The 27,446-nt window shown below is 40.1% G+C and overlaps 1 protein-coding gene across 1 annotated transcript; it reads right to left on the bottom strand.

The window, feature by feature from the left end:
• On the bottom strand, positions 1-25,821 carry LOC136701962 (NLR family CARD domain-containing protein 3-like). Its single transcript, XM_066676766.1, has 11 exons — positions 25,778-25,821; positions 23,842-23,991; positions 22,657-22,773; positions 21,109-21,163; positions 20,186-20,378; positions 15,269-17,027; positions 14,022-14,195; positions 13,617-13,790; positions 11,649-11,822; positions 11,202-11,248; positions 1-542 (listed from the first exon to the last, which is right to left on the bottom strand). The coding sequence occupies exons 1-11, from the start codon at positions 25,819-25,821 to the stop codon at positions 1-3; spliced, it is 3,429 nt and encodes a 1,142-aa protein (XP_066532863.1).
• Between the last annotated feature and the right edge of the window lie 1,625 nt (positions 25,822-27,446).

Raw genomic sequence — 27,446 nt, 5'->3', positions numbered from 1 at the left:
CTACTCTATCTTACACAGCTGCACTGATGAATCAGATAAATAAACTCTAAACCCAGCGTAGAGGGGCTCAGTGAATGTGGAGGTGAGGGTGTGTAAGTGTGTGAGTGTGTGTGTGTGTGGTGAGATGGTGTAGAAGGACAGAGTGCCGGACCCCCAGTCCAGATACACTCCGACTCTGTTAGAGTGAAAGGGGGGGTGTATCACAGTGTCCTTATTATTGTGTCTGACTCTGTAACTGTTCTCAGAGCAGCTCAGACTCCAGGAGAGTTCATTAAATCCAAACAGACACTCACTACCAGGATTTTTCCTCCTGATTCCTCTGTATGACACTGATATATCAGCCCCCCTCCCACTCCACTCCACCTCCCAGTAACAGCGTCCAGTTAAACTCTCCACACTCAGAACTTGCCAACACCCATCAAATCTCTCCGGATGATCTCGATACGGCTGAGTCTCCTTCACACTCTCCACCTTCCTGTTTCCCTCAGACAGAAAGATAGCAGTGTGTGCTGTGTTTGGATCCAGAGTCAGATCACAGTAATCTGTACAAACACAAACACATACATATGAATACATCTTTCTGATTTATATTTTTCTGTTTTTGGGTTGATTTGTGTATGTGTAAATATTTTGTGCCTGTGATTAAATGTTTGTAGGTACAGTTTTGTGTTTGTTCGGAGTGTATTAGAGTGTGTGATTTGTTTGTGTGCAGCTGTGGTCTAATGGTTAGAGAAATGGTCTTGAGACCAGAAGATAGATGACTTGAATCCTTTGGATAGTCAGGAAAATTGTGGTAGGGAAAGTGAAGGAACACTTTCCTCCCCTCCCTCAATTCCCCTTCAAGTGCTGTCTGAGTACTGTCATCCTAGAATCAGAAGTCATGATCAGAAGTCTCTAGTGGTCCAGAATGTGTTTGTGTGTGTGTGTATACTGCCACAGATGGGTAAAATATTCAGTTTGTTGAGGCAAAATGTTTGTTGGACATTGTGTATGTGTGTGTGTATACTCATGTTTCTGAAATGTCTGGATACTTATTTATTTATTCATTGTCTGTAAGCACTTATCCAGTTCAGGGCGGCGGTGTGATCCTACCCAGAATCTCTGGGTGCATGGTGGTAACACTCCCTGAAGTGGGCACCAGTCCTTCACAGGGAAACACACACTCACACAAATTGACCTACAAATGTATTTTTGGAGCATGTGAGAAATCCAGAGCACACAGAAGAAAACCCATGCGGACACAGGAAGAACACTGTGTATTTTTATGCATGTGTTATATGATGTATTTGTGTATGAGTGTATTTATTTGCTTGTGTTTGTGTTTGTGTGTTTATGTGTACCAATCTCATTTCCAGGAACAGGGGGGCAAAATCTAATGTAAACATGCAATGAGTTTGATGCCTGCAACTCTTCCCAAAAAAGTTGGGATGCAAAAACAAAAGAGTGGTGAAGTTGTGTAATTCTACAAAGAGGGGAAGAGCTAAAGAGGAGCATCTCTAATGATGATATGAGGAGTGAGCATTAGTGTGTATACAGAGCGTGTGTATCTTGATCATTTGTGAACATACTGTTTATACTGAATGACATATGTACATCTTTTTCTGGAAAAGCCTTGCTTATTTTAGTAGTGTGTGGGTGTACATATTTTATTTGTGTTTGTGTGTATGCGCATATATGTACACATCATACAGACAAAAATGTTTGTGTACATGTGCATGTTTATCTGTAATGCACACTGGGTAGTGTTGTAGAAAACAATTTTATTACTTTGTGTTTGTTGACAAATATCCTTAAATGATGATTAGTTAAATTAGCATACTCATTGTGTGAAATCCTGTACCCTATATGCATGTATATGAATGACTAACCAGTATTTACATTATTAATTACTTACACATGTAGTTAAACATTTTTGCTTGATTCTGCACTACTAACTCATATGATAATTACTCCTAAAAACATATTATAAGCTAACTTCACTATATGGCATGATAACTTGATATTTACACACAGTTTTAATTCTTAACGTCTAACCTTGAACAGATGTGCACTCCAGGATTGTAACACACTGACATCATAGTGTTGGGCATGGAGGCGCTGATCTGTAGCTTCTTCTTGTGGCCTTGAAGTGTATTTCTAACTCCCTAAATTTTAGTCTCTAGGGAAAAAAAGTGCTGAGAAGAGAGGCCCATTGTAAGCCTGACCAGATAATGAATGTCTTCAGGGTAACAACAGGCACCTGAATATTGCACGTGAAGAGCTGAGTACTAACACGTGAAATCATGCATATTAATATACGCTAATCAGCCAGAAACGCCTCACCACCAGGCTATACGTCATCATGGGTATAACTTTTTGAGTCAGATGATGGGAGGTCAGAATTTTCACTTGGGAGGGGTATTAGACTGTTCTCAATGTGTGAATTCTCCTGGATCCAGTATTTTGGTAAATAAATACTTTGATTTGCTTTGAACTTCACTCGACTGGTGTCTGCGACTCTCTCATAACGGACATGCCTCCCCCGAAGAGGGAGAGTGTATTTTGGACCTTTTTGTTATTTTCTCATTAGTTGGTAAATTTTAAATACTTTGAGAATGGTCCAAAGAAACATTTTTATCTTCAAATTGGTGACCCCGACGTGCGGGAGGTCCAGACGGCGGACAACTTCGGACTCCTTTCCACTCGCGGCCGCAATATAATAAGGTGGGTGTGCAGACCCTGTTTTATTCAAATTCTGCATATTGGACATTTTAAATTGGAGTGGTGTGGAGCCCCGAAGGTGGTCCGGAGTGGGGTATTGAGCAAATCAATTTATTTTGAATATGTTTTTATAATTTTTTATTGGTTTATACATTTGGGGTTGCTTGGTTATGGAATAGATGGATGTTGTGCCCATCATGGTATTTTAAATTTAATTTATAATGGTATAGATGGATGTTGTGCCCATCTGAGACAGAGTGGTGGCGTCCTCAGCTCGGAACCTGACGAGGTTTCGTGTTAATTGCCTGGTCTAAGGGTAGGCCGTGAGAGTTCGTCTCCTCAGAAGTATATTCATATTCGCGGATGCTGTACCCGCGAGCGGAAGCTGTTCCCGCACATTTATATTTTCGGATGCTGTTCCCGAGTTTGATACTGAGCGGAAGCTGTTCCCGCCAGAGTTTGTGGTGTATTTTAATGAAATTTGACTGTGTATTTTGTGTGTTATTTTTTGGGGCTGTTTGCATGACTGTTGTGTACGTTTGTGCTCGCTAGAGGACAAGAGGAGTGTCTTGCTGTCTATGTGTATGTGTCAGCTGAGTGTGTGTCTCTCTCCCCCTCCCTTTTCCCATCTTCTGTAACTATGTCTGTGTGTTAGCTGAAAGAATTTTTTTGGAAAAAAAAAAAAAAAAAAAAAAAAAAAAAGGGAGAAAGTGGGGGACTGATCAACCACCTTTTCTTCTGCGGTTGCTTTTGAGTGTGGGTGTGTGGAGATTTCTCCATGGGCTGTAAAGAGCCATAAATTTTACGTGAGTGTGTTTAGAGAAAAAGGGGGGTAAGGACATCTCTGTTTTTAGAGTGTCAGAGAGAGAGTGTGTTTAATGAGAACGGAAAATGTCATAAAGAGAGATTTAGAAATTAATAGGGAAAGAAATTTGTAATGGTATAAATTATGAGCTTCGTTCAAGGACAGTTATTTAAAGAATATGAACCTCAATAAAATGAGGGGTTTGTTTATCTATGACAATGAGCCTGAACGGAAGACGTTTTAAAACAAAATATATAAAGTTAATTAAATGAGCTTTCTTGGAGACTATACATTAAGAAAATATAGACAATGAGCTCCAGAAAGACGTTTTTAGAGGTTGAGAATAGGTGAAAGGAGAGCAAGGTGTAAAGCTGAGTAATTAATATGATAAATTGGGGAAACTGTAAGGTTTAAGTATGGGAATTAAAGGGAAAATTGTTAATTGAACACTTGCTCTAATTTTGAATATGGTTTCTTTGATATTGTATTTTTTAACTATGGTAGTTTGTCTAAAAATTTATTTTCTGCCACGGTTTGAATTTTTCGTTCATCATAACATATTTTGTAACTTGCTTGCTATTTCTCCAGTTCATAATATTTTGCTTTAACTTGTTATAATATATCTTGTGATTTCACTGTGGTTTGTGGACTGTTGTTTTTGTTCCTAATATATAGTCGTTGGTTTAATTCTGTGTTGAGAGATACTAGTCCTGCTTTTCTTGCTTTTTCCATTTCCTACTAATTTTATTTCATACATTGGCGTGTTATTTCATTCTGACTAATAGGCTTTTTTGGTCCGTGGGTCGGTTTCATACTTTATGTAAATTAGGCTTGACTTGCTTTTAAATTCAATACTGTGTTTGAAGACAAACTTATGTTTTCTATCCACCTGTGAAATTATTCACAGAGCTGAGGTGGTCCTGCTTTTATTGGCTGTGTTTCAGAACCTGACTTTAAAACTTAGATTTTTTTCTCTTCTTTTCTATATATCGTCCGAGGTTGCGAGGGTGCTGGGAAACTGTTTTGGTTCACTCTGTATTATGATGAAACCTAGCGGTAATAATTGATTTGCAAAAGAGCGAAGACTATTTAAGGTAAGGTCGAATTTTTTAATCAGCTTCTTACAGATACTATGGCTACTCCTAGAGACTTGCATAATGAATTAAACGCCATTTACGGCGTGGGGAATTGGGAATGGAAACCGTTTGTACAACAAATTGAAATTATTACTGAGGGATTAAAACTGGGAGAAATACATTTGAAAAAGCGGGATATTGTGCACAAAAGTGTGCTACAGAGATTTGAAACGTGGGCTAAAAATAAACACAGGGGAGAAAACTTATTTAATCACCGGTATTAATCAGTTGAAGAGAGAAAAAGAGCAAATATTAAGTCAGGCTGAAGTAGAGGTTAGTAAGGCTAGCCTTTTCCAAAGAGCTAAGGCAAAGAAAAGCTTGACCACAGCTAAGAAGGACATAGCGGAGCTTACAGCTATCACAATTGCGTTTCTGAGCATGACTACACAGCTTGTTACACTGAAAACACCAGGTCCGTCACAGCCGACGACAGCCTCGCCTACTGCCGAGAACGCGGAAGTGGAAAGTGAGTATACAAAACACAAGGGGGAGGTGCCTATTGCCCCGCCTCCGCCATACAACTTAGGCCACGTCCCACCAGCTGACACCATCCTGCCTGTCTTCAGTGTAGACTCGGGCACAGTGAGTTTACAGAGTCACACACACAAACGCAGACACAGAAGGGAGGGGCTGGGCTCTGTGAGCAGGCAACACACGGAGACACAAACACAAACGCACACACAGAAGATCCATTTAAATTCCGGAGGCCACGAGAGTCAATTTTAATTGCACACAAATATTAACACCGACTGTTCTGACATTATAGATACCACGGGAAATTATATAGAACAGGATAAACCGCGCCTTCACCATAAACAAACACTGACAACACCATTTAAGGACCAGATGCCACAAAAAACTAAACAAAACATTAGGATTAAAGCAGATTTAGAGGGCCATGTCACAACTGATGATGACTCTGACCATGATGACGGACATACAGCAAATGATGAGGACAGTGCAAACGGACGATGTGGTGATAGACGGATGACTGATTTGAACAATACATTGCGTATCATGGAAAACCTCATATTAGAAGAAAAGAGACAATTGGAATTAAAACAACAGACTTTAGAACGCACATGCACACCTCTGACAAAACTGACATTTTGAGAAGAAGCACTAGACACCGACACCCGCCTGAGAGGTTTGGGACTGACACTAACGTCGGCACTATGTTTCCATTAGTGGCCACTAGTACAGGAACATATACATATGTACCATTAAAAATTAGATAATAAAGACAAGGAGACAGTTAAGTTACAAAGAGAACTACTAACTGTTCAACTAGCAGAAGCCAGGAAATTTATTAATGACAATAAAAAGCAAACAAAGTCTGACACCATGATGCCTATGACTGCAGTACCACAACCAAACTTTCAACCACCACAAACATACATGAACACACAAACATATATGCCAACCCAAACAGGGCCATCACAAAACCCACCATATAATTATGGACTAATTCCATATTTGCCATATCAGCCCTACTCATGGGGCAGGGGGCGGGGTAATGGTAGGTGGAGGGGCAGGGTCCACCACCAGACCGGGGCGTGCCTAAGATGTGGAGCTTTGGATCACTGGGCAGCACAATGGAAGGCATCACTCTTTACTGACACCAGCTATCCACACCAGGCACTACACCCACAGGCGGCACCAAAACCGGAACTATCACATCTTCCTGCTGGCCAATACAGCATGGAGCCATGGGGTGGACATTGACGGGGCCCAGAGGAGCACCAGGACAGCAGGGCCAGGGCAGAACCCATGCTGTCATTAACTGTGGGGGCCTCCAAAATCACTTTTCTGGCAGACACGGGAGCCACATTGTCAGCCATCAACACAGTATTACCCGCACACCTGATGAGACCTCAGCAGGATGAGTCGGTAGACATTTACTGGGGTTTAGTGACTGGACAGACGGTCTAGTCACCACCACTAATTGACTTGTTACAACAGTGGTCGCCTTGGATTACAGCCATGGCACTTTATGTTCCTCCGCCGACCCATTCCGTGTCACCCTGTTCTATGATGTAGGGGGAGATTTAACTTACTATGAATCTTTTCAAACAGAATTAGAGGGTACAGTGTGGTCGGTTGACACCACAGGGATTTATGTGGGTCTTGAAGGGGTGGCATCTCCTGTTTCACTAACACCACAACAACATTATTGGAAAAAACTGTCTGACAAGGCGGCACCACACATTTCACTAGCTCTCCATCAGAGACAAGAGGCCAAGCAGTTGGGCCCTATGGTAAAAAGAGCAAATGAGGCCACGGATTGGGTCCGGACCCAGCTGCCCGGTGTCATGTTTTCCAAGTCCACACAGACATATCACATCACTGATAACTCACCCATCCTAGTCACATTGCACCATCAATTGCTGCCTAGACACCATGGTTGTGAGGACTCTGATTATCTACAGACGGAGGTATTATTAGTATCACTACCTGACACATTGTGGTCCACAGGACCAGATGATGTATGATAGACTAATCAGACACTTGTCTATTTTTGTATGAATATTACACAACCAATTTGGATTGCCCAATATAAACAAAAAACCAGAGACTGTGTAAGACATGTTAGCATTTTTAGGACTGACTGGTTACAGCAGACAATACATTCCTGACTTTGTCGGATGTACACAACCTCTTAGAGACATGGTGAAATCTCTAGGGATGAGAAATTTGTCTGGTAAGCTCACTTGGACGGTGGAGTCTGAACAGGCGTTTATAGATGTTAAACAAGCCTTATCCGTTGCAGTTGACTTAGCCAGACCTGACTATTCATTACCTTTTTACTTGGATGTTTCTGAAACAGACACTGTGATAAATGGTGTACTGTTTCAGAAAAAGGGGGAAGGTAGAGCAGTACTAATGTACTTAAGTGTCCCATTGGACCTTATAGAGAGGAGACAACCACAGTGCACAAGACATGTAGCAGGACTGACCAAATTAGTCCAGAAAACAGCACATCTGGTAGCAGGATACCCATTGCGCATTTTAACCACACACGGAGTAGTAGCGTACATAAACTCACAGATGTTCACACTCACTCCATTGCGACAGAGACGCATTCACAAAGCATTGACTGCACCCAACATCACTTACACACATGAAGGAGTTAATATGGCAGATGGGATGTTGGAAGGTCCACCACATGAGTGTGAGGAACAGGTAGAAAGGCAAGGAAAAGTAAGACCAGACTTACAAGCCACACCCATTCCAGGGTCATGGAATTTATGGACAGATGGGTGTGGGTACAGGGCAGATACAGGTGAAGTCAGAGCAGGATATGCAGTAGTTCAGGAAGCAAAGGGGGAAACACATGAGTTTCAGACAGTCATAGCAGAGGAAGTGAAACAAAATCCATCAGCACAGAAGGCAGAACTGCTAGCAGTAATTTCAGCACTAGAAGTGGCAGAAGGAAGGGACGTTACTATTTATAGTGACTCAGCGTACGTAGTCACAGCTGCGCACGTAGATATTCCACACTGGAGGCAGGCGGGATATGTCACAAGCACAGGGAAACCAGTTAAACACAAGACAGAACTGATGCGATTAGAAGCAGCTATACACAAACCAAACAAGGTAGCGATTGTGAAGTGTAAAGGACACCAAAAGGGAGACACAATAATAATCAGGGGGAATGAAGCTGCAGATGAGGCAGCAAAAAGAGCAGCAGGATACACGGAACCCAACAACATGCTTGTGTTGGACTCCAGTGTACCCTGGGAACCGATTCCCACAGGACAAGAGCTTAGACACATACAGGATCAGGCAAGTCCAGAAGAAAAGTCAGTATGGCTAGCAAAGGGGGCTAGCCCAAACAGTCAGGTGTGGACGTCACAAGAAGGACAAGTAGTTTTACCAATGTCATTAGCAGAAGCGGTCCTAGAAGAAGCACACTCAGTGGCACACGTAGGTAGAGAACAGACACTGGAAAATCTAAAACAATGGTGGCACCCATACATGTCAGCATTAGTGGTTGATTACATCACTAAATGTCAGATTTGTAACACTCAGAATGTAGCAAAAGCATTTAAACTAGCTTCAGGAAGGTTTCCATTGCCAGATTATCATGGACATGAGATTCAAATGGATTACACAGATATGATTGACCCCATTAGGAGATATAGATATCTCCTGGTCGTTGTAGATAGATTCTCGGGGTGGGTGGAGGCACTCCCCACTCTGAGGGAAGATGCAAAATCAGTCTGTAAGTTTCTGATTAATTGTTGGATTCCGAACCATGGGTTTCCTAGGAAAATTATTATTATTATTATTTTTTTTTTTCTCAGATAACGGGAGTCAATTCACGAGTAAAACACTGCAGTGGGTGGAGCAGTCATTGGGGCTGCGCCATAGCTATGGTTGTGTGTATCATCCTGCCTCACAAGGTCAGGTGGAGAGGATGAATCAAAATTTGAAATCCAAATTAGCAAAGATCGAACTGGCCACGGGCATGAATTGGCTTGAGGCCCTTCCAATTGTTTTAATTAGTGTCCGTAGTTAAGTGAACAGAAATACAGGGTTCACTCCTTTTGAATTAGGGAGGGGCATACCTTTTCAAGGCCCCTCCAGCGCGCTTGCGTCCCCCCAGAAACTACCTCAAGCAGAGTACCGACAGCTATATGAAGAACTAAAAGCTGTTTGTAAAGATTTCTCTATACAGGTGCAAGAAAGGAGAGAAGGAGAAGAAACGGAGGGGAAGGATCCAGAAGTGACAGTCTCACCCTGGGTCCTCCTGAAGGTCATCAAGCGGAAGTGGTACAAACCTCGCTGGACAGGACCCTACCAGGTGACAGAGAGAACCAGTTGTGCAGTCCAGCTGAAGGGTAAAGGCTTATAGTGGTATCACCTCACACAGTGCAGAGCCGCACCGACACCTAACATCAAACATTCACTGAAGGAAAACAACACCTCAGAAGAGGCTGATCAAGCAGCCTCAACCAACATAGGGGCAGAATAATCCCCTGAGGCAGGGGCACGACAAGGAAAGTCTATCCTTGCCCCCAGCGCAGATCCCTACCAACGGATGAAGAATACACTTTAACACATACACATATAGGGCTCATTGTAATCTCTTAGTCCAGAGAGTGAGTGGTAGGACAGAGGTGTCCACTCCCAACAGGAGTGGTGTAATTGCCCGCTACCACCACAATCTGCCATCACGCTCTACCTAAGTCACTCGCCAAACCGGGGGTGACCTAGGCAGACCAATCTAACATTAATTGTTTACCATTTATCTAAATGTATTGACCTGTCAGTTGGACAGGTCAAAAGGGGGAATTGTTGTAGAAAACAATTTTATTACTTTGTGTTTGTTGACAAATATCCTTAAATGATGATTAGTTAAATTAGCATTTATAACTACATACTCATTGTGTGAAATCCTGTACCCTATATGCATGTATATGAATGACTAACCAGTATTTACATTATTAATTACTTACACATGTAGTTAAACATTTTTGCTTGATTCTGCACTACTAACTCATATGATAATTACTCCTAAAAACATATTATAAGCTAACTTCACTATATGGCATGATAACTTGATATTTACACACAGTTTTAATTCTTAACGTCTAACCTTGAACAGATGTGCACTCCAGGATTGTAACACACTGACATCATAGTGTTGGGCATGGAGGCGCTGATCTGTAGCTTCTTCTTGTGGCCTTGAAGTGTATTTCTAACTCCCTAAATTTTAGTCTCTAGGGAAAAAAAGTGCTGAGAAGAGAGGCCCATTGTAAGCCTGACCAGATAATGAATGTCTTCAGGGTAACAACAGGCACCTGAATATTGCACGTGAAGAGCTGAGTACTAACACGTGAAATCATGCATATTAATATACGCTAATCAGCCAGAAATGCCTCACCACCAGGCTATACGTCATCATGGGTATAACTTTTTGAGTCAGATGATGGGAGGTCAGAATTTTCACTTGGGAGGGGTATTAGACTGTTCTCAATGTGTGAATTCTCCTGGATCCAGTATTTTGGTAAATAAATACTTTGATTTGCTTTGAACTTCACTCGACTGGTGTCTGCGACTCTCTCGTAACGGACATGCCTCCCCCGAAGAGGGAGAGTGTATTTTGGACCTTTTTGTTATTTTCTCATTAGTTGGTAAATTTTAAATACTTTGAGAATGGTCCAAAGAAACATTTTTATCTTCAGTAGACATATAAATAAATACAATAAAGTAATATTCTCTTTTCCATATTATTACGACTAGTTCGACAATTACAAATACTTTTCTGATTATTGTTCTGCACACATTAATTGCATCTTTCACCAAGTTCTTTAGTGCTCAGGACCTTTTACATTTAGTCCTGTGCTGCAAGATACTGTGACAGGAACTGTGAGTCCTGCAGGAGTCTCATTGGAATGCAGACCTCTACAGCACTGAGGACAATCCACCACCCAAAATCATACCTGCTCTGTGTGGGTCCTGATTACTGAAGAAAAGGTGAAAGGAACTACAGTTTGTAAATGTAGAACTACATTGTGTGTGTGTGTGTGTGTGTGCGTGTGTGTGTGTCTTACATTTCTTTAGTCCTGGTTTCATTCTGATGATTCCTCCATGATCATTTCTAAGCATAACACACATTTAGAAACACATTAAACTCCACATGAACCTGAAACTATCCTTACAGTCAAATATATTTTACACCTTCCAACACAAACACGTGTTTTTTAATCACAACATTATCACATTATCTGTCCATTACACACTCTATAACAACAACAAAAATAGTTATGTATCTATAAAAAAATGTGTTTAAAGCACATTAAACTAGAGTGGTGATGGAACTTAATAAAAATAACAACCTTATCCTATAGACATATATGTCTACAAGAATACATTACAACGCTTTATAAATATTTATTAAATATAGTTAGGATATAAATAAAAATGAACCTGACAAGAATATGCATCACTATGGTCAGGCAGTGTGTATTCGTGTGTGAGTGTGGGTGTGTGAGTCTCACTGTAGTTTCTCCAGTGCACAGTGTGGATCCTGCAGTAGATCAGAAAGCAGCTTCACTCCAGACTCTCCTGGGTGATTGTAGCTCAGATCCAGTTCTCTCAGGTGGGAGGGGTTTGATTTCAGAGCTGATGCCAGAGAAGAACAGCCTTCATCTGTAGTCATACACCCAGATAATCTTCAGAAGAAAAAGGGAAAGAGATGATCAAATGGATTTTATGCAGGGAAAATAATAAAGATAGAAAAGCAAAGTTTATTTATATAGCACATTTTATAAAAAAAAATAATTAATCAAATATAAAAAAGGCTTTTGTATGGATATTTACAATCAAATAAATAATTAAACATGAGATTGACATTTTCCATCATCCTAAGTGATGGCAAGCACCTCTAAGCTTTAAATCTATTCTTGGAATACCCGGTGCTAGCAAATTGTAGAACCTCCAAGAATTGATAAAGCTTAAGAGAATATTTGTTCAAGTAATTTCCAGCCTCTGAGTAAGACAGAGCAATAAAACATCACACTTTTGCTGAATAAATAACAATCATACATGAATATCTTATTTCTAATATTTTTTTCTGTTTGTTGAGCGGCTCTGTGGCACAACCTGCCACTGCCTGTTTTCCTCTTATCCCTAATGATGGTGTGCAGTATGTGATTCATGATGGAGTGCAGTTTGTATGGTGTCCTACTCTCAGTCATAACCACAGTGTGCAGCTCCACACCAACCCCTGACAACACACACATGACCAGCTAGTCCAGTTGCATCTTGTGTCCTATTAATGCCTCCTCCTCAGCACATCACAGCATAAAAAAGAGAGCTGGCAACCACAGACAGAAAATCTGCAGAGCTTCCTACAGCTGTTAAAGGAAAAATAGCTGGCTGTTCCTCTTCCTGTAAAGGATGTCTGCGTTAGCTGACCAGTCTAACATACCCCCAATTAGCACCCCAATATTCTAACGATCTCCACTTCAGTCCCCTTAATAGAGACTGGCTATGTGAGTGACCCAGCCCTATAAAGATCCACCACCATCTCCTTGGTATTGGAAGTGTTAAGTTTTAGTTTTCAGGTGTCCTAAAACATCCATAGCATTCACAATCTTAGAGTTATAGTTTTAAAGGGCACTTTCAGAAGAAATAAATTTTTGCCGTGTTGTTACAAACATATTCTCCATAAACAGCTCCTCAATGGTTTCAGTAATAAACATACCTGGTTTGAGTACCTAGAGAGGTTTCATTTTTAAAAAAACAGAAGAGGTCACAGATCCCTAGATCTTTCACAGGAACTGAATAAATAAAGCAGCTGAAATGCAGCACATACCAAACTATTAATTCATTCATTCATTATCTGTAACCGCTTATCCAGTTCAGGGTCACGGTGGGTCTAGAGCCTACCTGGAATCATTGGGCACAAGGCGGGAATACACCCTGGAGGGGGTGCCAGTCCTTCACAGGGCAACACAGACACATACACACATTCACACCTAAGGACCAAACTCCTCACAAGCAGTAACCTGGAGCGGGAATCAAACCCACAACGTCCAGGCCCCTGGAGCTAAGAGACTGCGACACTACCTGCTGCACCACCGTGCCACCCTATACCAAACTATGTTTAAAGTAAATCGACAAATAAAAAACATTGCTGCTAAACCAATCACAAAATACAATGACATTATAGCATTGTTACTTATTACTACATGTTAAAAATATATTCTGATTGTAAGCTTTAGGAGATATGATAAAGATTTTAGAAGTTCCAATGGCTTCAAAATAAAATATTTTTTTTTGGATCACAATTCAGGGCATAGTTATTAAATGAGACATAAATAATTATATTAGACCAAATTAAACATGCATGAATAATAACAAACATAATTTGCAACTAAAACACTAAATGCAAACAATAGTATTTTAAATATCAACTGTAGTGTACTATAGAATTTAATAAGAAACTAAAAAGAAAATTTTACCTGAGAGTCTCCAGTTTACAGTGTGAACTCTTCAGTCCAGCAGAGAGCAGCTCCACTCCTGAATCCTGCAGGTCATTGTTACTGAGGTCCAGCTCTTTCAGGGGGCAGTTTACTGACTGTAGAGCTGACCCCAGACTTTCACAAGATTTCCCCCGCAGTTTACAGGTGGCTAGCCTGGAAAAGAACAATAGGATAATATATTTTACCCGAAAATGATTTACAAATATATAAAAAATATAAATATATGCGGATATAACAAAATATAAAAACACTTTTGTCTAGCCGATTATGTTGTGAGCTAGTTCATATTTCTGGACCCACTATGAATAATTATAGTGCTTGTGTTTTAAGTGAACCCTTATTAACTACTTGTTTATTCAGAGAATAATATACATAAACCTTTACCTGAGAGTTTCCAGTTTACAGAGTGAACTCTTAATTCCAGCACAGAGTAGCTCCACTCCTGAATCCTGCAGGTCATTGTTACTGAGCTCCAGCTCTTTCAGGGAGGAGTTTACTGACTGCAGAGCTGATCTTAGAGCTATACAGGACTTTATGGTGAGATTACAGCCCCTGAGTCTATAAAAAGTACAAACAGCATATTACATATTTAAATCAGGACAATAAGAGAGGAGTTATATAAGTGTTACTTTCATTTTGCATTATAAGTATGACATAGATATTCTCAGTACAGCAATAAAAACAAGACACTTTGGTTAAGTAATCTTGATTCAATTCATATGTTTTAGCTGTTAAATTTAAGTCAGACACCTCCCTTCCAAAAATAAATAAAATAAAATAAATTAGGAAAGTATATCACTCCACTTCCTGTTAAGGCATATTTAGGCTTACTCACAACAGGGTGAGCAACAGTGTGAGAATTTGTGACTGAAAATTAAAACCTGCAACTCTGTTTGTGCGTTATATAATGGTTTTCTTCTTTTTATTCTTAGTTTACTTGTAAATAGCACTTTCCTTGTAAATATATTTTCATTTCCATTTTTTGGATATACAGAATATTTTTCAGTTGGATTTCTGATGGTATTATCTCTTATTGATAATTAAAAAAAACACACCAACAAGATGTTGGAATTTAATTAGACTTTCTATGTGGAAATGTAATAATGATTTTTGTAGTTGATTATAAATTAAAGGACCTAGTACCCTGTTGGGCCACCTTTAGCATGGATGCACACCAGCAGTTGGGCTGTAACTAAATGCAGAATATTCAATAGTTGTAGCTGGGTGCATTATAATTTTGTCCATGAGTGTAAACACATCATTATGCCCATCCATTCATGCTGGACCATTGTTGTAAAAAAGTGGGCTTGATGATAATGGCCTGATATTACTTCTAACACTGAAAGATGCGTATTTGGAAAATGTATTTAAAAATGTAGCTGGGTTAACGGATTGTAGGAGACATGTCCACAGCACATAGCAGCATTTTAGCAGAGTCTGTTTACTCAAAATGATCAGACAGGGTAATGTTAATAAGTGCTTATATAGTAACCTGGAAGATGATTTCAGCAACATTTAATTATTTAGAAAATTGAACCAAACCAAATATTACAGTAAAATACATATCACAAAAGGAGAGGAAGTTTAGTAATAAATACAAAAGTTCAATTAAAGTTGAATTAAATACTCACATTGCTTTGCTGGCTGCTTTGATCACTGGCAAGAGTCTGAGAAAACATCTCTCTGATGGATTATATTTCCTTAGTTCAAATTCATCTATATTTTCTTCTGAATTCAGCAACAGAAACATCACAGCTGCCCACTGATCAGAAGAGAAAATGACTCCACTGAATGAATCTCCTCTGTTCAGGTATTTCTGTACTTCCTGCACTAGAGAGTGATCATTCAGTTCATTCAGACAGTGGAACAGATTGATGGTTTTCTCTGGAGAATGATTCTCCCTGATCTTCTCCTTGATGTACTGGATGGTATTATTTTTGCTGTGAGATTTGCTTCCTTTTTGAGTCAGTATACCTCGTAAGAGAGTCTGATTGGACTCCAGTGAAAGACCCAGAAGGAACCGGAGGAAAAGGTCCATGTGTCCATTCTCACTCTGTAAGGCCTTATCCACTGCAGACTTCAGGAAATCTGACATGGTGGATCCTCTGAAGATCCCAGCGAGATCAGTGGAACTCTCTTCATCTCTGCTGATGGATGAGAGTAATGCGTATAAAGCAGCCAGAAACTCTTGGACACTCAGGTGGACAAAGCTGAACACCTTCCCCAGGCATAGCCCAAACTCCTCTCTGAAGATCTGGGTACAGACCCCTGAGTACACTGACACTTCTTTGACATCAATGCCACACTCTCTCAGGTCATCCTCATAGAAGATCAGATTGCCTTTCTCCAGCTGTTGGAACGCAAGTTTTCCCAGAGCCAGGATAATCTCTTTAGTTTTCTTAGGATCAACCTCCTGTTTTTCCTGGTACTTTTGTTCCTTGTGTTTGATCTGAAAGATCAGGAAGTGTGTGAACATTTGAGTCAGAGTCTTGGGGGTCTCTCCACCCTCTGCTCCACCCAAAACTCTCTCTAGGACCGTAGTTGAGATCCAGCAGAAGACAGGGATATGGCACATGATGTAGAGGCTTCTGGAGGACTTGATGTGGGAGATGATTTTATTGGCCAGGCTCTGGTCACTGATCCTCTTCCTGAAGTACTCCTCTTTCTGAGGGTCACTGAACCCTCGTATCTCTGTAACCAGTGCAACACACTGAGGAGGGATCTGATTGGCTGCCGCTGGTCGAGAGGTGATCCAGAGGAGAGCAGAGGGAAGCAGATTCCCCTTGATTAGGTTTGTTAGCAGCACGTCCACTGAGGCTGGCTGTCTTACATCCCACAATCCCTCATTGTTCTGGAAATCTAGAGGAAGTCGACACTCGTCCAGACCGTCAAAGATGAACAGGACTCTGTAGAGATCATAGTCTCTTGGTTTTAATTCTTTTGTGTCTCTGAAAAACTGATGAAGAAGCTCCATTAGACTGAGCTTTTTCTCCTTCATCAGGTTCAGCTCTCTGAAAGGAAGTGGAAATATGAAGAGGACATCCTGGTTTTCTTTTCCTTCAGCCCAGTCCAGAATGAACTTCTGCACAGAGACTGTTTTTCCAATTCCAGCCACTCCTTTAGTCAGCACAGATCTGATGGCTTTATCTTTAAAGAGTTCACTGCATTTGATGGATTTCTCCTGTGCTGCTGGTCTCCTGGACACTGTCTCAATCTGTCTGACTTCATGTTCAGTATTGACCTCTCCACTCCCTCCCTCTGTGATGTACAGCTCTGTATAGATCTCGCTCAAAAAAGCTGAGCGTCCAGAAATAGAAATTCCTTCATTAATTTTCTGGAACTTTTCTTTTAGGGTTGACTTCAGCATTTGATGAGAAGAAGGAGGCAGTTCTAATAAAAAGAGGAAATATTAATTCATTCAGTGTCTGTAACCTCTTAATCAGTGTTGTAGTTGTTCCTGTCCCTAACCGGAATCACTGGGCACAAGGCGGGAACAAACCCTGGAGTGTGTACCAGTCCTTCATAAGGCAACATACACTCATACATTCACTCACACACTCACACCTATGGACACTCTTGAGTCACAAATCCACCTACTAACGTGTGTTTTTGGACTGTGGAAGGAAACCGGAGCACTTGGAGTAAACCCACACAGATACAGGGAGAACACATCATACTCCTCACAGACAGTCATTCGGAACTGGGCTCAAACTCACAACCCCAGACAAAAATATAAATATGGTAAAAGTAAAAGGATTTTGTTTTTCTTAAAATTAGTAGCTGTGTTTTGAGCCAGTGTAAAGAACAAAATTTATTTCCAGATATACTACTTGTTGAGGGGAGGTGTGGAAAGAATTAAACCAAAATATTTCAATACACACACTCACTAGTATAATGGGATTAATTTTTATTGTTTTTATTTTTAGAAAATAAACTCACACTGCTCAGATAAATGTTTTTTAAATCTTTGCTAGTACAGGCCACACCCCTAAAGCCTGAAACTGGGAGGTGAACTTAGAAGTTTTTGGGAAGTAGTTCAGGGTGGTTTAAGAAGCTATACCCCAAAAAATGACAGAAATGCTAATCATTAAGTGCTACAGAATGGACAGGTGAGACAGCAAGACAGAAGAGGCAGCTCATCTCATGGGAGCAAACTCTGAAAGAAAAAAATCTGAGAGGTGCTGAGGAGCTCAAGCATGGTTTCAAGTTAGAACTTTGACTCAAGGATGGCAGAAATGCCTAGATGGCGAAAAACAGGTGTCAGAGGAGAGGCAGCATGTGAGAGTGTGAATTGAATTTGAGGAAGACATCCAGGAAAGTGGTGGTGTTGGGTGCCTGGAGTGACAGACAGGAGGCTGTGTCCATGGAAAAAGCATGAGCTGGAATTTAGGGGCTAGAGGCAGTGTGGCTGCAAAAGTCAGGTTGAAGGCCCACAGCTACTGGAGGAGACAATGCGAACTGTACCATAGAAGGCAGGGTGGGATGTGGTTGATAGAGGAGAGATATGGATGAAGGTTTTCAGTGGCACAAGCTGGAAAGGTAGAAGTGGGGAGCAGCGTAGCTGCCCAGAGTAGAGGATGGGATGAAGGTACACAACAGTACCTGGGGACACTGAGAGCTGAAAAAGTAGAAGTTCGGAGTGGTGAAGCTGTAAATAAGATCCAGCAGGAGTGAACGTTAGCCGCACAGTGGACACAGGGTGTTGCTTGTTTGTGAAGGTAAGGGCATAAGAATGAAGGTCCACAGCAGCACCTGAAAAGAAAGCATGAGCTAGGAAGCGGGAGAGTGTGAGCAACACAGCAGCAGAGGAGATATGTTGGGACAAGGGTCCACAGCAGCACCTTAAAAGAGAAAGTGAGAGTTGTAAAGTTAGAGGCTGGGTATGGCATGGCTGCAAAGTGAAGGGGTTGGGATGAACATCCACAAAGCTCACAAGCTGTTAAGAGTTAGAAGCTGGGAGAATGAGGGGAGAGCGGGATGATAAGATGAGAGCGAATCTATGGTGAGGAAGCCATGCAGTGAGGGGACTCTGTCAAGTGAGGAGACTTAATGGATGCAATGCTGTCAATCAAGACAGTGTTCCAAGGGAAGAATGTACCGATTCAGAATGAATGCTTAAACGTGCTGCCTGTTTTCTCTTTCAGTATTTCCTAAATGCAATCATTTTGGTGGGCACTGTAGGTGAACTAGTGCCGTGGTAATGTGCAGAAATATTGCAGATTACAAGCCATTTGTAATGCAGTTGTGGTAAAAATATTAGTTTCAAAACAGCCCTCTAAGGCATCAACGTGCGAGGAAGATAAGAGAGATAAGAAAGACTCTTTAAGGGTCTGTTGAGTTGGGAGAGAGGAGGTTGTGACATTGTCACATTGCTGCACAGGGTCTGTCATATTATATATGACATTTATTTAAATAATGATGAATGCATACAGATACATCTCAATGAATTAGAATATCATCAAACAAATAATGTATTAATTCAATTCAAAAACTGAAACTCATATATACTGTAGATTGATTAGAAACAGTGATCCATTTCAAGTGTTTATTTCTATTTTTGTTCATGATTATATCTTATATGATTAAAACCCAAAAGTTATTACCTCCGAAAATTAGAATAATCAAGACAAAACACATGCAAAGGTTTCCTAAGCCTTTAAAATGTTCCCTTAGTCTGGTTCAGTAAGCTACACAATCATTGAGAAGACTGCTGACTCGATAGATGTCCAGAAGGCAGCCACTGACACCCTCCTGCGGTATTCAAGCATATTAATGGAAAGTTGAGTGGAAGAAAAAAGTGTGGTAAAAAAAAAGGATTTTAGAGCACTTCATGCTTCCCTCTGCTGACAAGCTTTATGGAGATGTGGATTTCATGTTCCAGCAGGACTTGACACTGGTCCACAATGGCAAAAGTACCAATACCTTGTTTAATAGCCACAGTATCACTGCGCTTGAATGGCCAGCAAACTCACCCATCATAAACCCCATGGAGAATCTAAGGAGTATTGTCCAGAGGAAGATGAGAGACACCAGACCCAACAACACAGATGAGCTGTAGGCCGATTTCAAAGCAACCTAGGTTTCCATAACACCTCAGCAGTGCCACAGCCTGATCACCTTCACGCCACGCCACAATGATGCAGTAATTCGTTCAAAAGGAGTTCAGACCAAGTCTTGAGTTCATATACTGTACTTTTCAGTAGACCAACATTTCTGTATTTAATATGAACTTATAATATATAATATTCTAATTTTCTGCGATAATGACTTAGGTGGTTTCTGCAAGCCACAATCATCAACATTCAAAAAATAATTGCTTGAAATAGATCACTTTATTTGTAATGAATCTATCTAATATATTAATTGAATTACTAACTTTTTTGATGATGTTCTAATTTATTGATATTCACATGTACATAGTTTACCTTATTGTTAAATATAGCATTTTAGAAAACAGTGGTATAACAAGTTTATTCACCTAATGAAATTAGATCTGTGATGAGTTTTATTAACTATTTAAATAGTAAAGAGAGGACCCTAAGTCTTACTGCTCTGCAGTGTGTGAGCGAGGTGTGTGTGGTTCATGTTCTTCAGGACATTCAGTGTGATATTCATCACTCCGTCTCTAACACAATCCTCCTCCTCCTCTCTCTCAGAGCATGCTGGGTAATCCTCACTCAGCAGCTTCATAAACCTCTTCAGATGATTCTTCACCACTGAGATCACTCTCTGCTCCAGCTCCTGTTTTATAGATAAATATTAAAATAAATATTAGCCTGTTACCAGCCTGAAGTTTTAACAACATCAACATCTTCACCAACAACAATAATGATCACAATAATAATAATAATAATTATTATTATTATTATTAGTATTAGTAGTAGTATCATTAATGTTATTTAATAGTATTTGCAAATTGTATTTATGATTTATAATTTATGGTATTTTATGAAGTAATGCCCAGAATCACTCAAGTTAAATAAGTGAAGTTATGCTAATAACATAATTTTGGGAGTAGGACCACGCCCGAACTCCTCCTCTCAGCTCTATGTATACCCTGCAAATTCACGTCATTTCCGCGTCAGACGAACTCGCCTCATTTAGTTCAGGAGACGAATCTCGACTCGACTGCTTCACGACGTCTGCTCGCACCTCCGCGCTGGGGCATTCCTGCTGATCCCCATATTCGGAGCCGTGTTCAGCCTTTATCAAGCCCACTGAGCCTCCTGTTTTAAACTCGCTCCCGCCTCCACCCCGTGTCCACCCTTTTCTCATATTCATTTATCCAAAGGGGGGGGGGGGGGGGGGTGGTCCGATTTCATACGCATTCATAAGCCGCCCTGAACTCTTCCCCAAAAGACTTCTGAGTTCGCCTCCCCGTTTCAGCCTCTACGGGTGTGGTCCGTACTAGCAAAAAATATTCTAAACTCAAACATGCAGCAGATAATGTAAGATATAATATGATACACACCTTAAATATTAACTCCAGATTTCTCCTTGTAGGACCTTTATTCTTCTTCTGGACTCTGTCAGAAAACAGAAGACTTTAGGAAATACATTGTGGAACAACTACACAGCTCAGAAATACATTTCCAGATTTTACATCCTTTTCATTTATAGATTCACTACTCTCCATCCTGTTTGTTATAATAAATTTATAATGAATTTTATAAATACAGTTTATAAACAAGAGTCTTTTATGTGAGAAATTATGAGAGAAATCTATGTAATTTTTACACTCATCCACATCAGGACTGATTCTGAGCTCGTTTGTGGAAGGGGCTCATTATCTCTTGTTGCTTCCACATACACAACAGCTCCATTTGATTCCATACATCAATTTTCTGTGTGTAAACTGTGAGGAAGCTTCACCCATTTGTTGCTTTTCATTTTGTTCTGTGGATACAAACTCTCAAGCAGTAAGGAATAGGTATTTTGTAATACATGGCATTTCTCTCTGCAGGAGCCCTAAGGGGCCGTTCACTTGTGAGATTTTTATCAAAAACAACTTTCAAACTTGACCAAACCTACCGAACCCAGGGAGCAAGCTGATTAGGGTCTAGTCAAAATCTCTAATGTGAAAACTAGAGCCTTAGCACAGTTGTGTTTTTCCTGCTCTAACACCTCTCTCTCCTGCTGAGATTAATCAGGAGACAGTGAGGAACATTTCTCTACATCATTCACACTCTAATCTTTACCTCACATCAACAGAACTCTTCTCCTTTCTAAAGTTTTCTGGAACACCCTTTGAACGGTCACTCTTCATGGACACAGAGCTGGGGTCAGGTGAGACTGGTCTCTTCGTGGACACAGAACTGGGGTCAGGTGAGTCTTGTCTCTGTCTCTCACTGAAACAAAACACTGATCTTAGACATACCAGCAGCCAGCAGCCGTGCAACCAGCAAATGCCTGGTGTGAACCCAGTACCAGATCATTTAACACTGAGCGTGGACCAGTGGTACACAATTGATGTGAAGAGTTTTAAACATCTGATGAAGTACATTTCAATCTACAAACTCATTTTCAGAAATATTGGAATGCTTTACAAAATGTAAATATAAACCGAATGCAGCGATGTACAAATCATTTAAACCCTAGCTGTGTTTCAATTCTGACTTTCATTTGCCCTTGACCACACCCACTCAGATACAGGATTTTAATGATCTACATATAATTGCCTTATGGTTTTATTTACATTGTTCACTGTGTCTCAAAATTTTTAGAAATTATATTTGTAATAGACTCTCTTTCAGTAAGGAACAGGTATTTTGTAATACATGGAATTTCTCTCTGAAGGAGCCCTGTATACAAGAGACCGTTCACTTGTGAGATTTTTATCAAAAACAGCTTTCAAACTTGACCAAACCTAGTGAAGCCAGGGAGCAAGCTGATTAGGGTCTAGTCAAAATCTCTAGTGTGAAAACTAGAGCCTTAGCATAGTTTAGTTTTTTTCCTGCTCTAACACCTCTCACTCCTGCTGAGATTATTTTCTCCACATCATTCACACTCTAATCTTTACCTCACATCAGCAGAACACTTCTGCTTTCTAAAGTTTTCTGGAACACCCATTGACCAGTCACTCTTCGTGGACACAGAGCTGGGGTCAGGTGAGTCTGGTCTCTTCGTGGACACAGAGCTGGGGTCAGGTGAGTCCTGTCTCTGTCTCTCACTGAAACGAAACACTGATCTTAGACATACAGCAGGAAAAAAATGGATTTAAACAGAGTTTCTGAAGGTGAAGGTTAATAAAAACTGCACATTTAAATTTACATTTACATGCTGCAGTCTGGGAGGGCACTCCTGGTAAATTCTTATGTCTTGTTGATTTTCTGAGTGAAAGTAAATGCATCATCCACTACAGTGAACACATTTAAACATTTTTTATGTTGGCAATTATATAACAAGATATTGCAGGGTTCTCACAGTGATCCCATAATACAACATGTAGACATGATGTACAGACCTGATGATGTAGTTTATTTGGGGGGGGGGTACAGGATTGAGGTTTCAGTGCATAGTATTATCCCTAACAATATTTGCAAAAGCATTCATGTATACTGTGCTACCACCAAATGCCTGGGTTGAACCCAGTACCAGATCATTTAACACTGAGCGTAGACCAGTGGTACACAATTGATGTGAAGAGTTTTAAACATCTGATGAAGTACTTTTCAATCTACAAACTCATTTTCAGAAATATTGGAATGCTTTACAAAATGTAAATATAAACCGAATGCAGCGATGTACAAATCATTTAAACCCTAGCTGTGTTTCAATTCTGACTTTCATTTGCCCTTGACCACACCCACTCAGATACAGGATTTTAATGATCTACACATCATTGCCTTATGTTTTTATTTAAATTGTTCACTGTGTCTCAAAATTTTTAGAAATTATATTTGTAATAGACTCTCTAGCAGTAAGGAACAGGTATTTTGTAATACATGGCATTTCTCTCTGAAGGAGCCCTGTATACAAGAGAACGTTCACTTGTGAGATTTTTATCAAAAACAGCTTTCAAACTTGACCAAACCTAGTGAAGCCAGGGAGCAAGCTGATTAGGGTCTAGTCAAAATCTCTAATGTGAAAACTAGAGCCTTAGCACAGTTGTGTTTTTCCTGCTCTAACACCTCTCTCTCCTGCTGAGATTAATCAGGAGACAGTGAGGAACATTTCTCTACATCATTCACACTCTAATCTTTACCTCACATCAGCAGAACTCTTCTGCTTTCTAAAGTTTTCTGGAACACCCATTGACCAGTCACTCTTCATGGACACAGAGCTGGGGTCAGGTGAGTCTGGTCTCTTTGTGGACACAGAGCTGGGGTCAGGTGAGTCCTGTCTCTGTCTCTCACTGAAACAAAACACTGATCTTAGACATACAGCAGGAAAAAAATGGATTTAAACAGAGTTTCTGAAGGTGAAGGTTAATAAAAACTGCACATTTAAATTTACATTTATATGCTGCAGTCTGGGAGGGCACTCCTGGTAAATTCTTATGTCTTGTTGATTTTCTGAGTGAAAGTAAATGAATCATCCACTACAGTGAACACGTTTAAACATTTTTTATGTTGGCAATTATATAACAAGATATTGCAGGGTTCTCACAGTGATCCCATAATACAACATGTAGACATGACGTACAGACCTGATGATGTAGTTTATTTGGGGGGGTACAGGATTGAGGTTTCAGTGTATAGTGTTATCCCTAACAATAGTTGCAAAAGCATTCATGTATACTGTGCTACCAGCAAATGCCTGGTGTGAACCCAGTACCAGATCATTTAACACTGAGCGTGGACCAGTGGTACACAATTGATGTGAAGAGTTTTAAACATCTGATGAAGTACATTTCAATCTACAAACCCATTTTCAGAAATGTTGGGATGTTTTAAAAAATGTAAATATAAACTGAGTGCAGTGATGTACAAATCATTTAAACCCTAGCTGTGTTTCAATTCTGATTTTCATTTGTCCTTGACCACACCCACTGACCACTTGGAAGTGAATATAGTAACAGACTGAGCACAGTCACGTCACAGAAATGGCAACTCAGAATACAAGGGGAGGAGGGGGCAAACACAAACATACATCCTGCTGAATGTATGTAGGTGTGAGTGTGTGAGTGAATGTGTGAATGTGTGTGTTGCCCATGTGTGACTGGCACCCCCTCCAGGGTGTGTTCCCGCCTTGCACCCAATGATTCCAAGTAAGCTCTGGACCTATCGCGACCCTGAACTGGATAAGTGGTTACAGATAATGAATGAATGAATGAATTAATATCATTATTATTAGAGGAGATTAGTGGGCATAACATGTGTGACTTCCACATCTTTTAACTAAATATAGGATTTTAATGATCTGCACATAATTTTCTTGTGTATTTATTTACATTTTTCACTCTGTCCCAAAATTTTTAGAAGTTAAGTTTGTAATAGAATTTAGATTAGTCAAACTCAAAAACACACATTCTCTGTAGAGGAAGTGCCACCAATTTTCCCTTAGAAAGTCATAAGTTACATTTGTCCAAACAGTTTCATTCTTTACTGATGCTTCTACAGTTGTTAGTTCAGTTTGTTGGTCTCTTGCTCCTTGCTCAGTCCAAACAACACATTTTATATGAAGTGTGAGACTTTGTGATGTCCTTTTCATTCTATACATTTTTATTTATTTATATCAGATACCAGTTCACTTCTCCTAATAACTAGTTTGTATGTGTGTGTTTATTGCCTTGGATAGATTAGTTGCAGAGTCTAAATTTTATTGTACTGTCCAATGACCATAAAAACACATTTCATGAAGTGTGATATTGCAGTTTGGAGCAGCACAGTTATTATTTTTTCTTCTTCTATTTCTTATTACTCACCTGAACTCAACAGACATCAGACAACAGACATTCCTGAATTTTATCAAATGATCCATTGGTCATTTTTCACTGATATACTGCTGGGTTCTCTAGAGCCAATTTTCTTTAATTGGAACAGTCTAGAACCAAACTTTTATTTAAAATGTTCTAAGTACATTTTAGATTCATATTAAAGATGTTCTCCACACATCCTCCACAGGTTCCTGCTCATTGTTGTAGACCAGAAAACTTTGTTTTTGCATAAATCTACATCAGATTTAAACATGATTCCCACCTCTCAGTTCCCGGTTCTTCAGAGAGACTCAGTGTGGAGTCCATGCCTGTCCCTTCAGATTAAACCAGATCCTGTAAACACATACACGCATACACAGTGAGATATATATGCATACATAGAATGAGAATGTGTATGTGTGTGTGTGTGTGTGTGTGTGAGAGAGAGAGAGAGAGAGAGAGAGAATTAATTTAATTTCCATGACTTTAGGGGATATTACATGGACTTGTATTAATTTCATTCACACTTAAACTTAACTCTTACATTAATATTCAGTCTTACCCTTACATCAGCACTGCCCAGTCCTGACTCTGAAGGTCTAACACCCTTCACAGTTTAGCTCCAACTCTATTCAAACAAACTGATCCAGCTAATGAAGGCCTCAGAAGCATATGGATATTACTGGATCCAGTATTGTTTACTGGATTAAAAAGTTATTTAATCTCTGAGTTAGAAAATCAGTAATTACCTTTGTATGTCTCTCCAAAATCTATTTGTGATCTCTTCTCAAACTGGAATTGCAGAGTTAGTGTTCAAAGGTTAAAGAGGGTGGAGTTATGTTTTATTCAATCTGAGCGCCCTCTTCCCTCATGAGAGGAGACAAACCATTCTGAGCAAAAACTACACCCAGCAATTTTTTTAAAATTGAAAGGCTAAAGATATGTCATGATTAGACATGTTCCTGATTTTCAGACAGAAGATTAAATTCACAGATATGGAACCAATTTACTCAGCTCTGTATACATTTCTATTGGTCATTACTTCATGCCTCAGCTCCACAGAATTTATAATAAAGTGAATTCATGATGCTGAACAGGACTCTGTTCAAACTCTACCCATTAGAGCACAGCTTTATATTTCACCTGGAGAAAAAACACTTTCTTTGTATTTAAATTTGAATAACATGTAAATACAGAGATACAGGGATTATCTGACACCAACTAAACTTTGTGCCGTACAGCTGCAAAACCATAAAATCCCTATGGAGATGTTGTAAAAGAAAGGGATAACAGAAGTGAATTGACCCTGAATCCCTTGTAGATCAGATTGTGATTCAGAATCTTTTGACTGATTTTGCCAGAGTTCATTTCTTAGATCTACACCATGTGTTGCTGTCGCAGAAGTTTGTGCTGCTCTCTTAATTTTTGAAGCATCTTCCCAGACAAATTGTTTATCATATTTGGTGGCGTTATGCAATCATGCTGTGATTATATTTGCAGTTGTAACCTTGGGTCTGGCCATGTTTAAGTGATAGCAACAGCTACTGTTCAAACCAGTGATTGCGCTGAATGGGAAATATGGTGTGGTCATGTGATCTGTCTGGCTGGTCAGGGAAAAGTGCATATTGTTGGAAATGGAAGCTGTATAAAACAGTAGTGTTTTTACCATTTGAAAATTTTTACCAGCTCCAGGGACCTGGAGGTTGTGGGTTCCGGGTGGCCTCGCTCCGGGTGGCCTCGCTCCGGGTGACTGTCTGTGAGGCTGCCTATGAGGAGTGTGGTGCGTTCTCCCCGTGTCTGCGTGGGTTTCCTCCAGGTGCTCCGGTTTCCTCCCACAATCCAAAAACACACAATGGTAGGTGGATTGGCGACTCAAAAGTGTCTATAGATGTGAGAGTGTGAGTGAAGTGTGTGTCTGTAAAGGATTGCCACCCTCTCCAGAGTGTGTTCCT

This window comes from Hoplias malabaricus, chromosome 7 (genome assembly GCF_029633855.1).
Source record: "Hoplias malabaricus isolate fHopMal1 chromosome 7, fHopMal1.hap1, whole genome shotgun sequence".
NCBI classification, from domain to species: Eukaryota; Metazoa; Chordata; class Actinopteri; order Characiformes; family Erythrinidae; genus Hoplias; species Hoplias malabaricus.
This window is presented reverse-complemented; position numbering and strand designations above follow the sequence as displayed.

Coding starts and splice junctions, on each gene's coding strand:
- LOC136701962 (XM_066676766.1), bottom strand. CDS start 25,821: ATGGACTCCACACTGAGTCTCTCTGAAGAACCGGGAACTGAGAG. Junction 23,992..25,777: donor GAAGAACCGGGAACTGAGAG/GTGGGAATCATG, acceptor GTTTTGTTTCAG/TGAGAGACAGAGACAGGACT. Junction 11,249..11,648: donor TGTGCACTGGAGAAACTACA/GTGAGACTCACA, acceptor TGTTATGCTTAG/AAATGATCATGGAGGAATCA.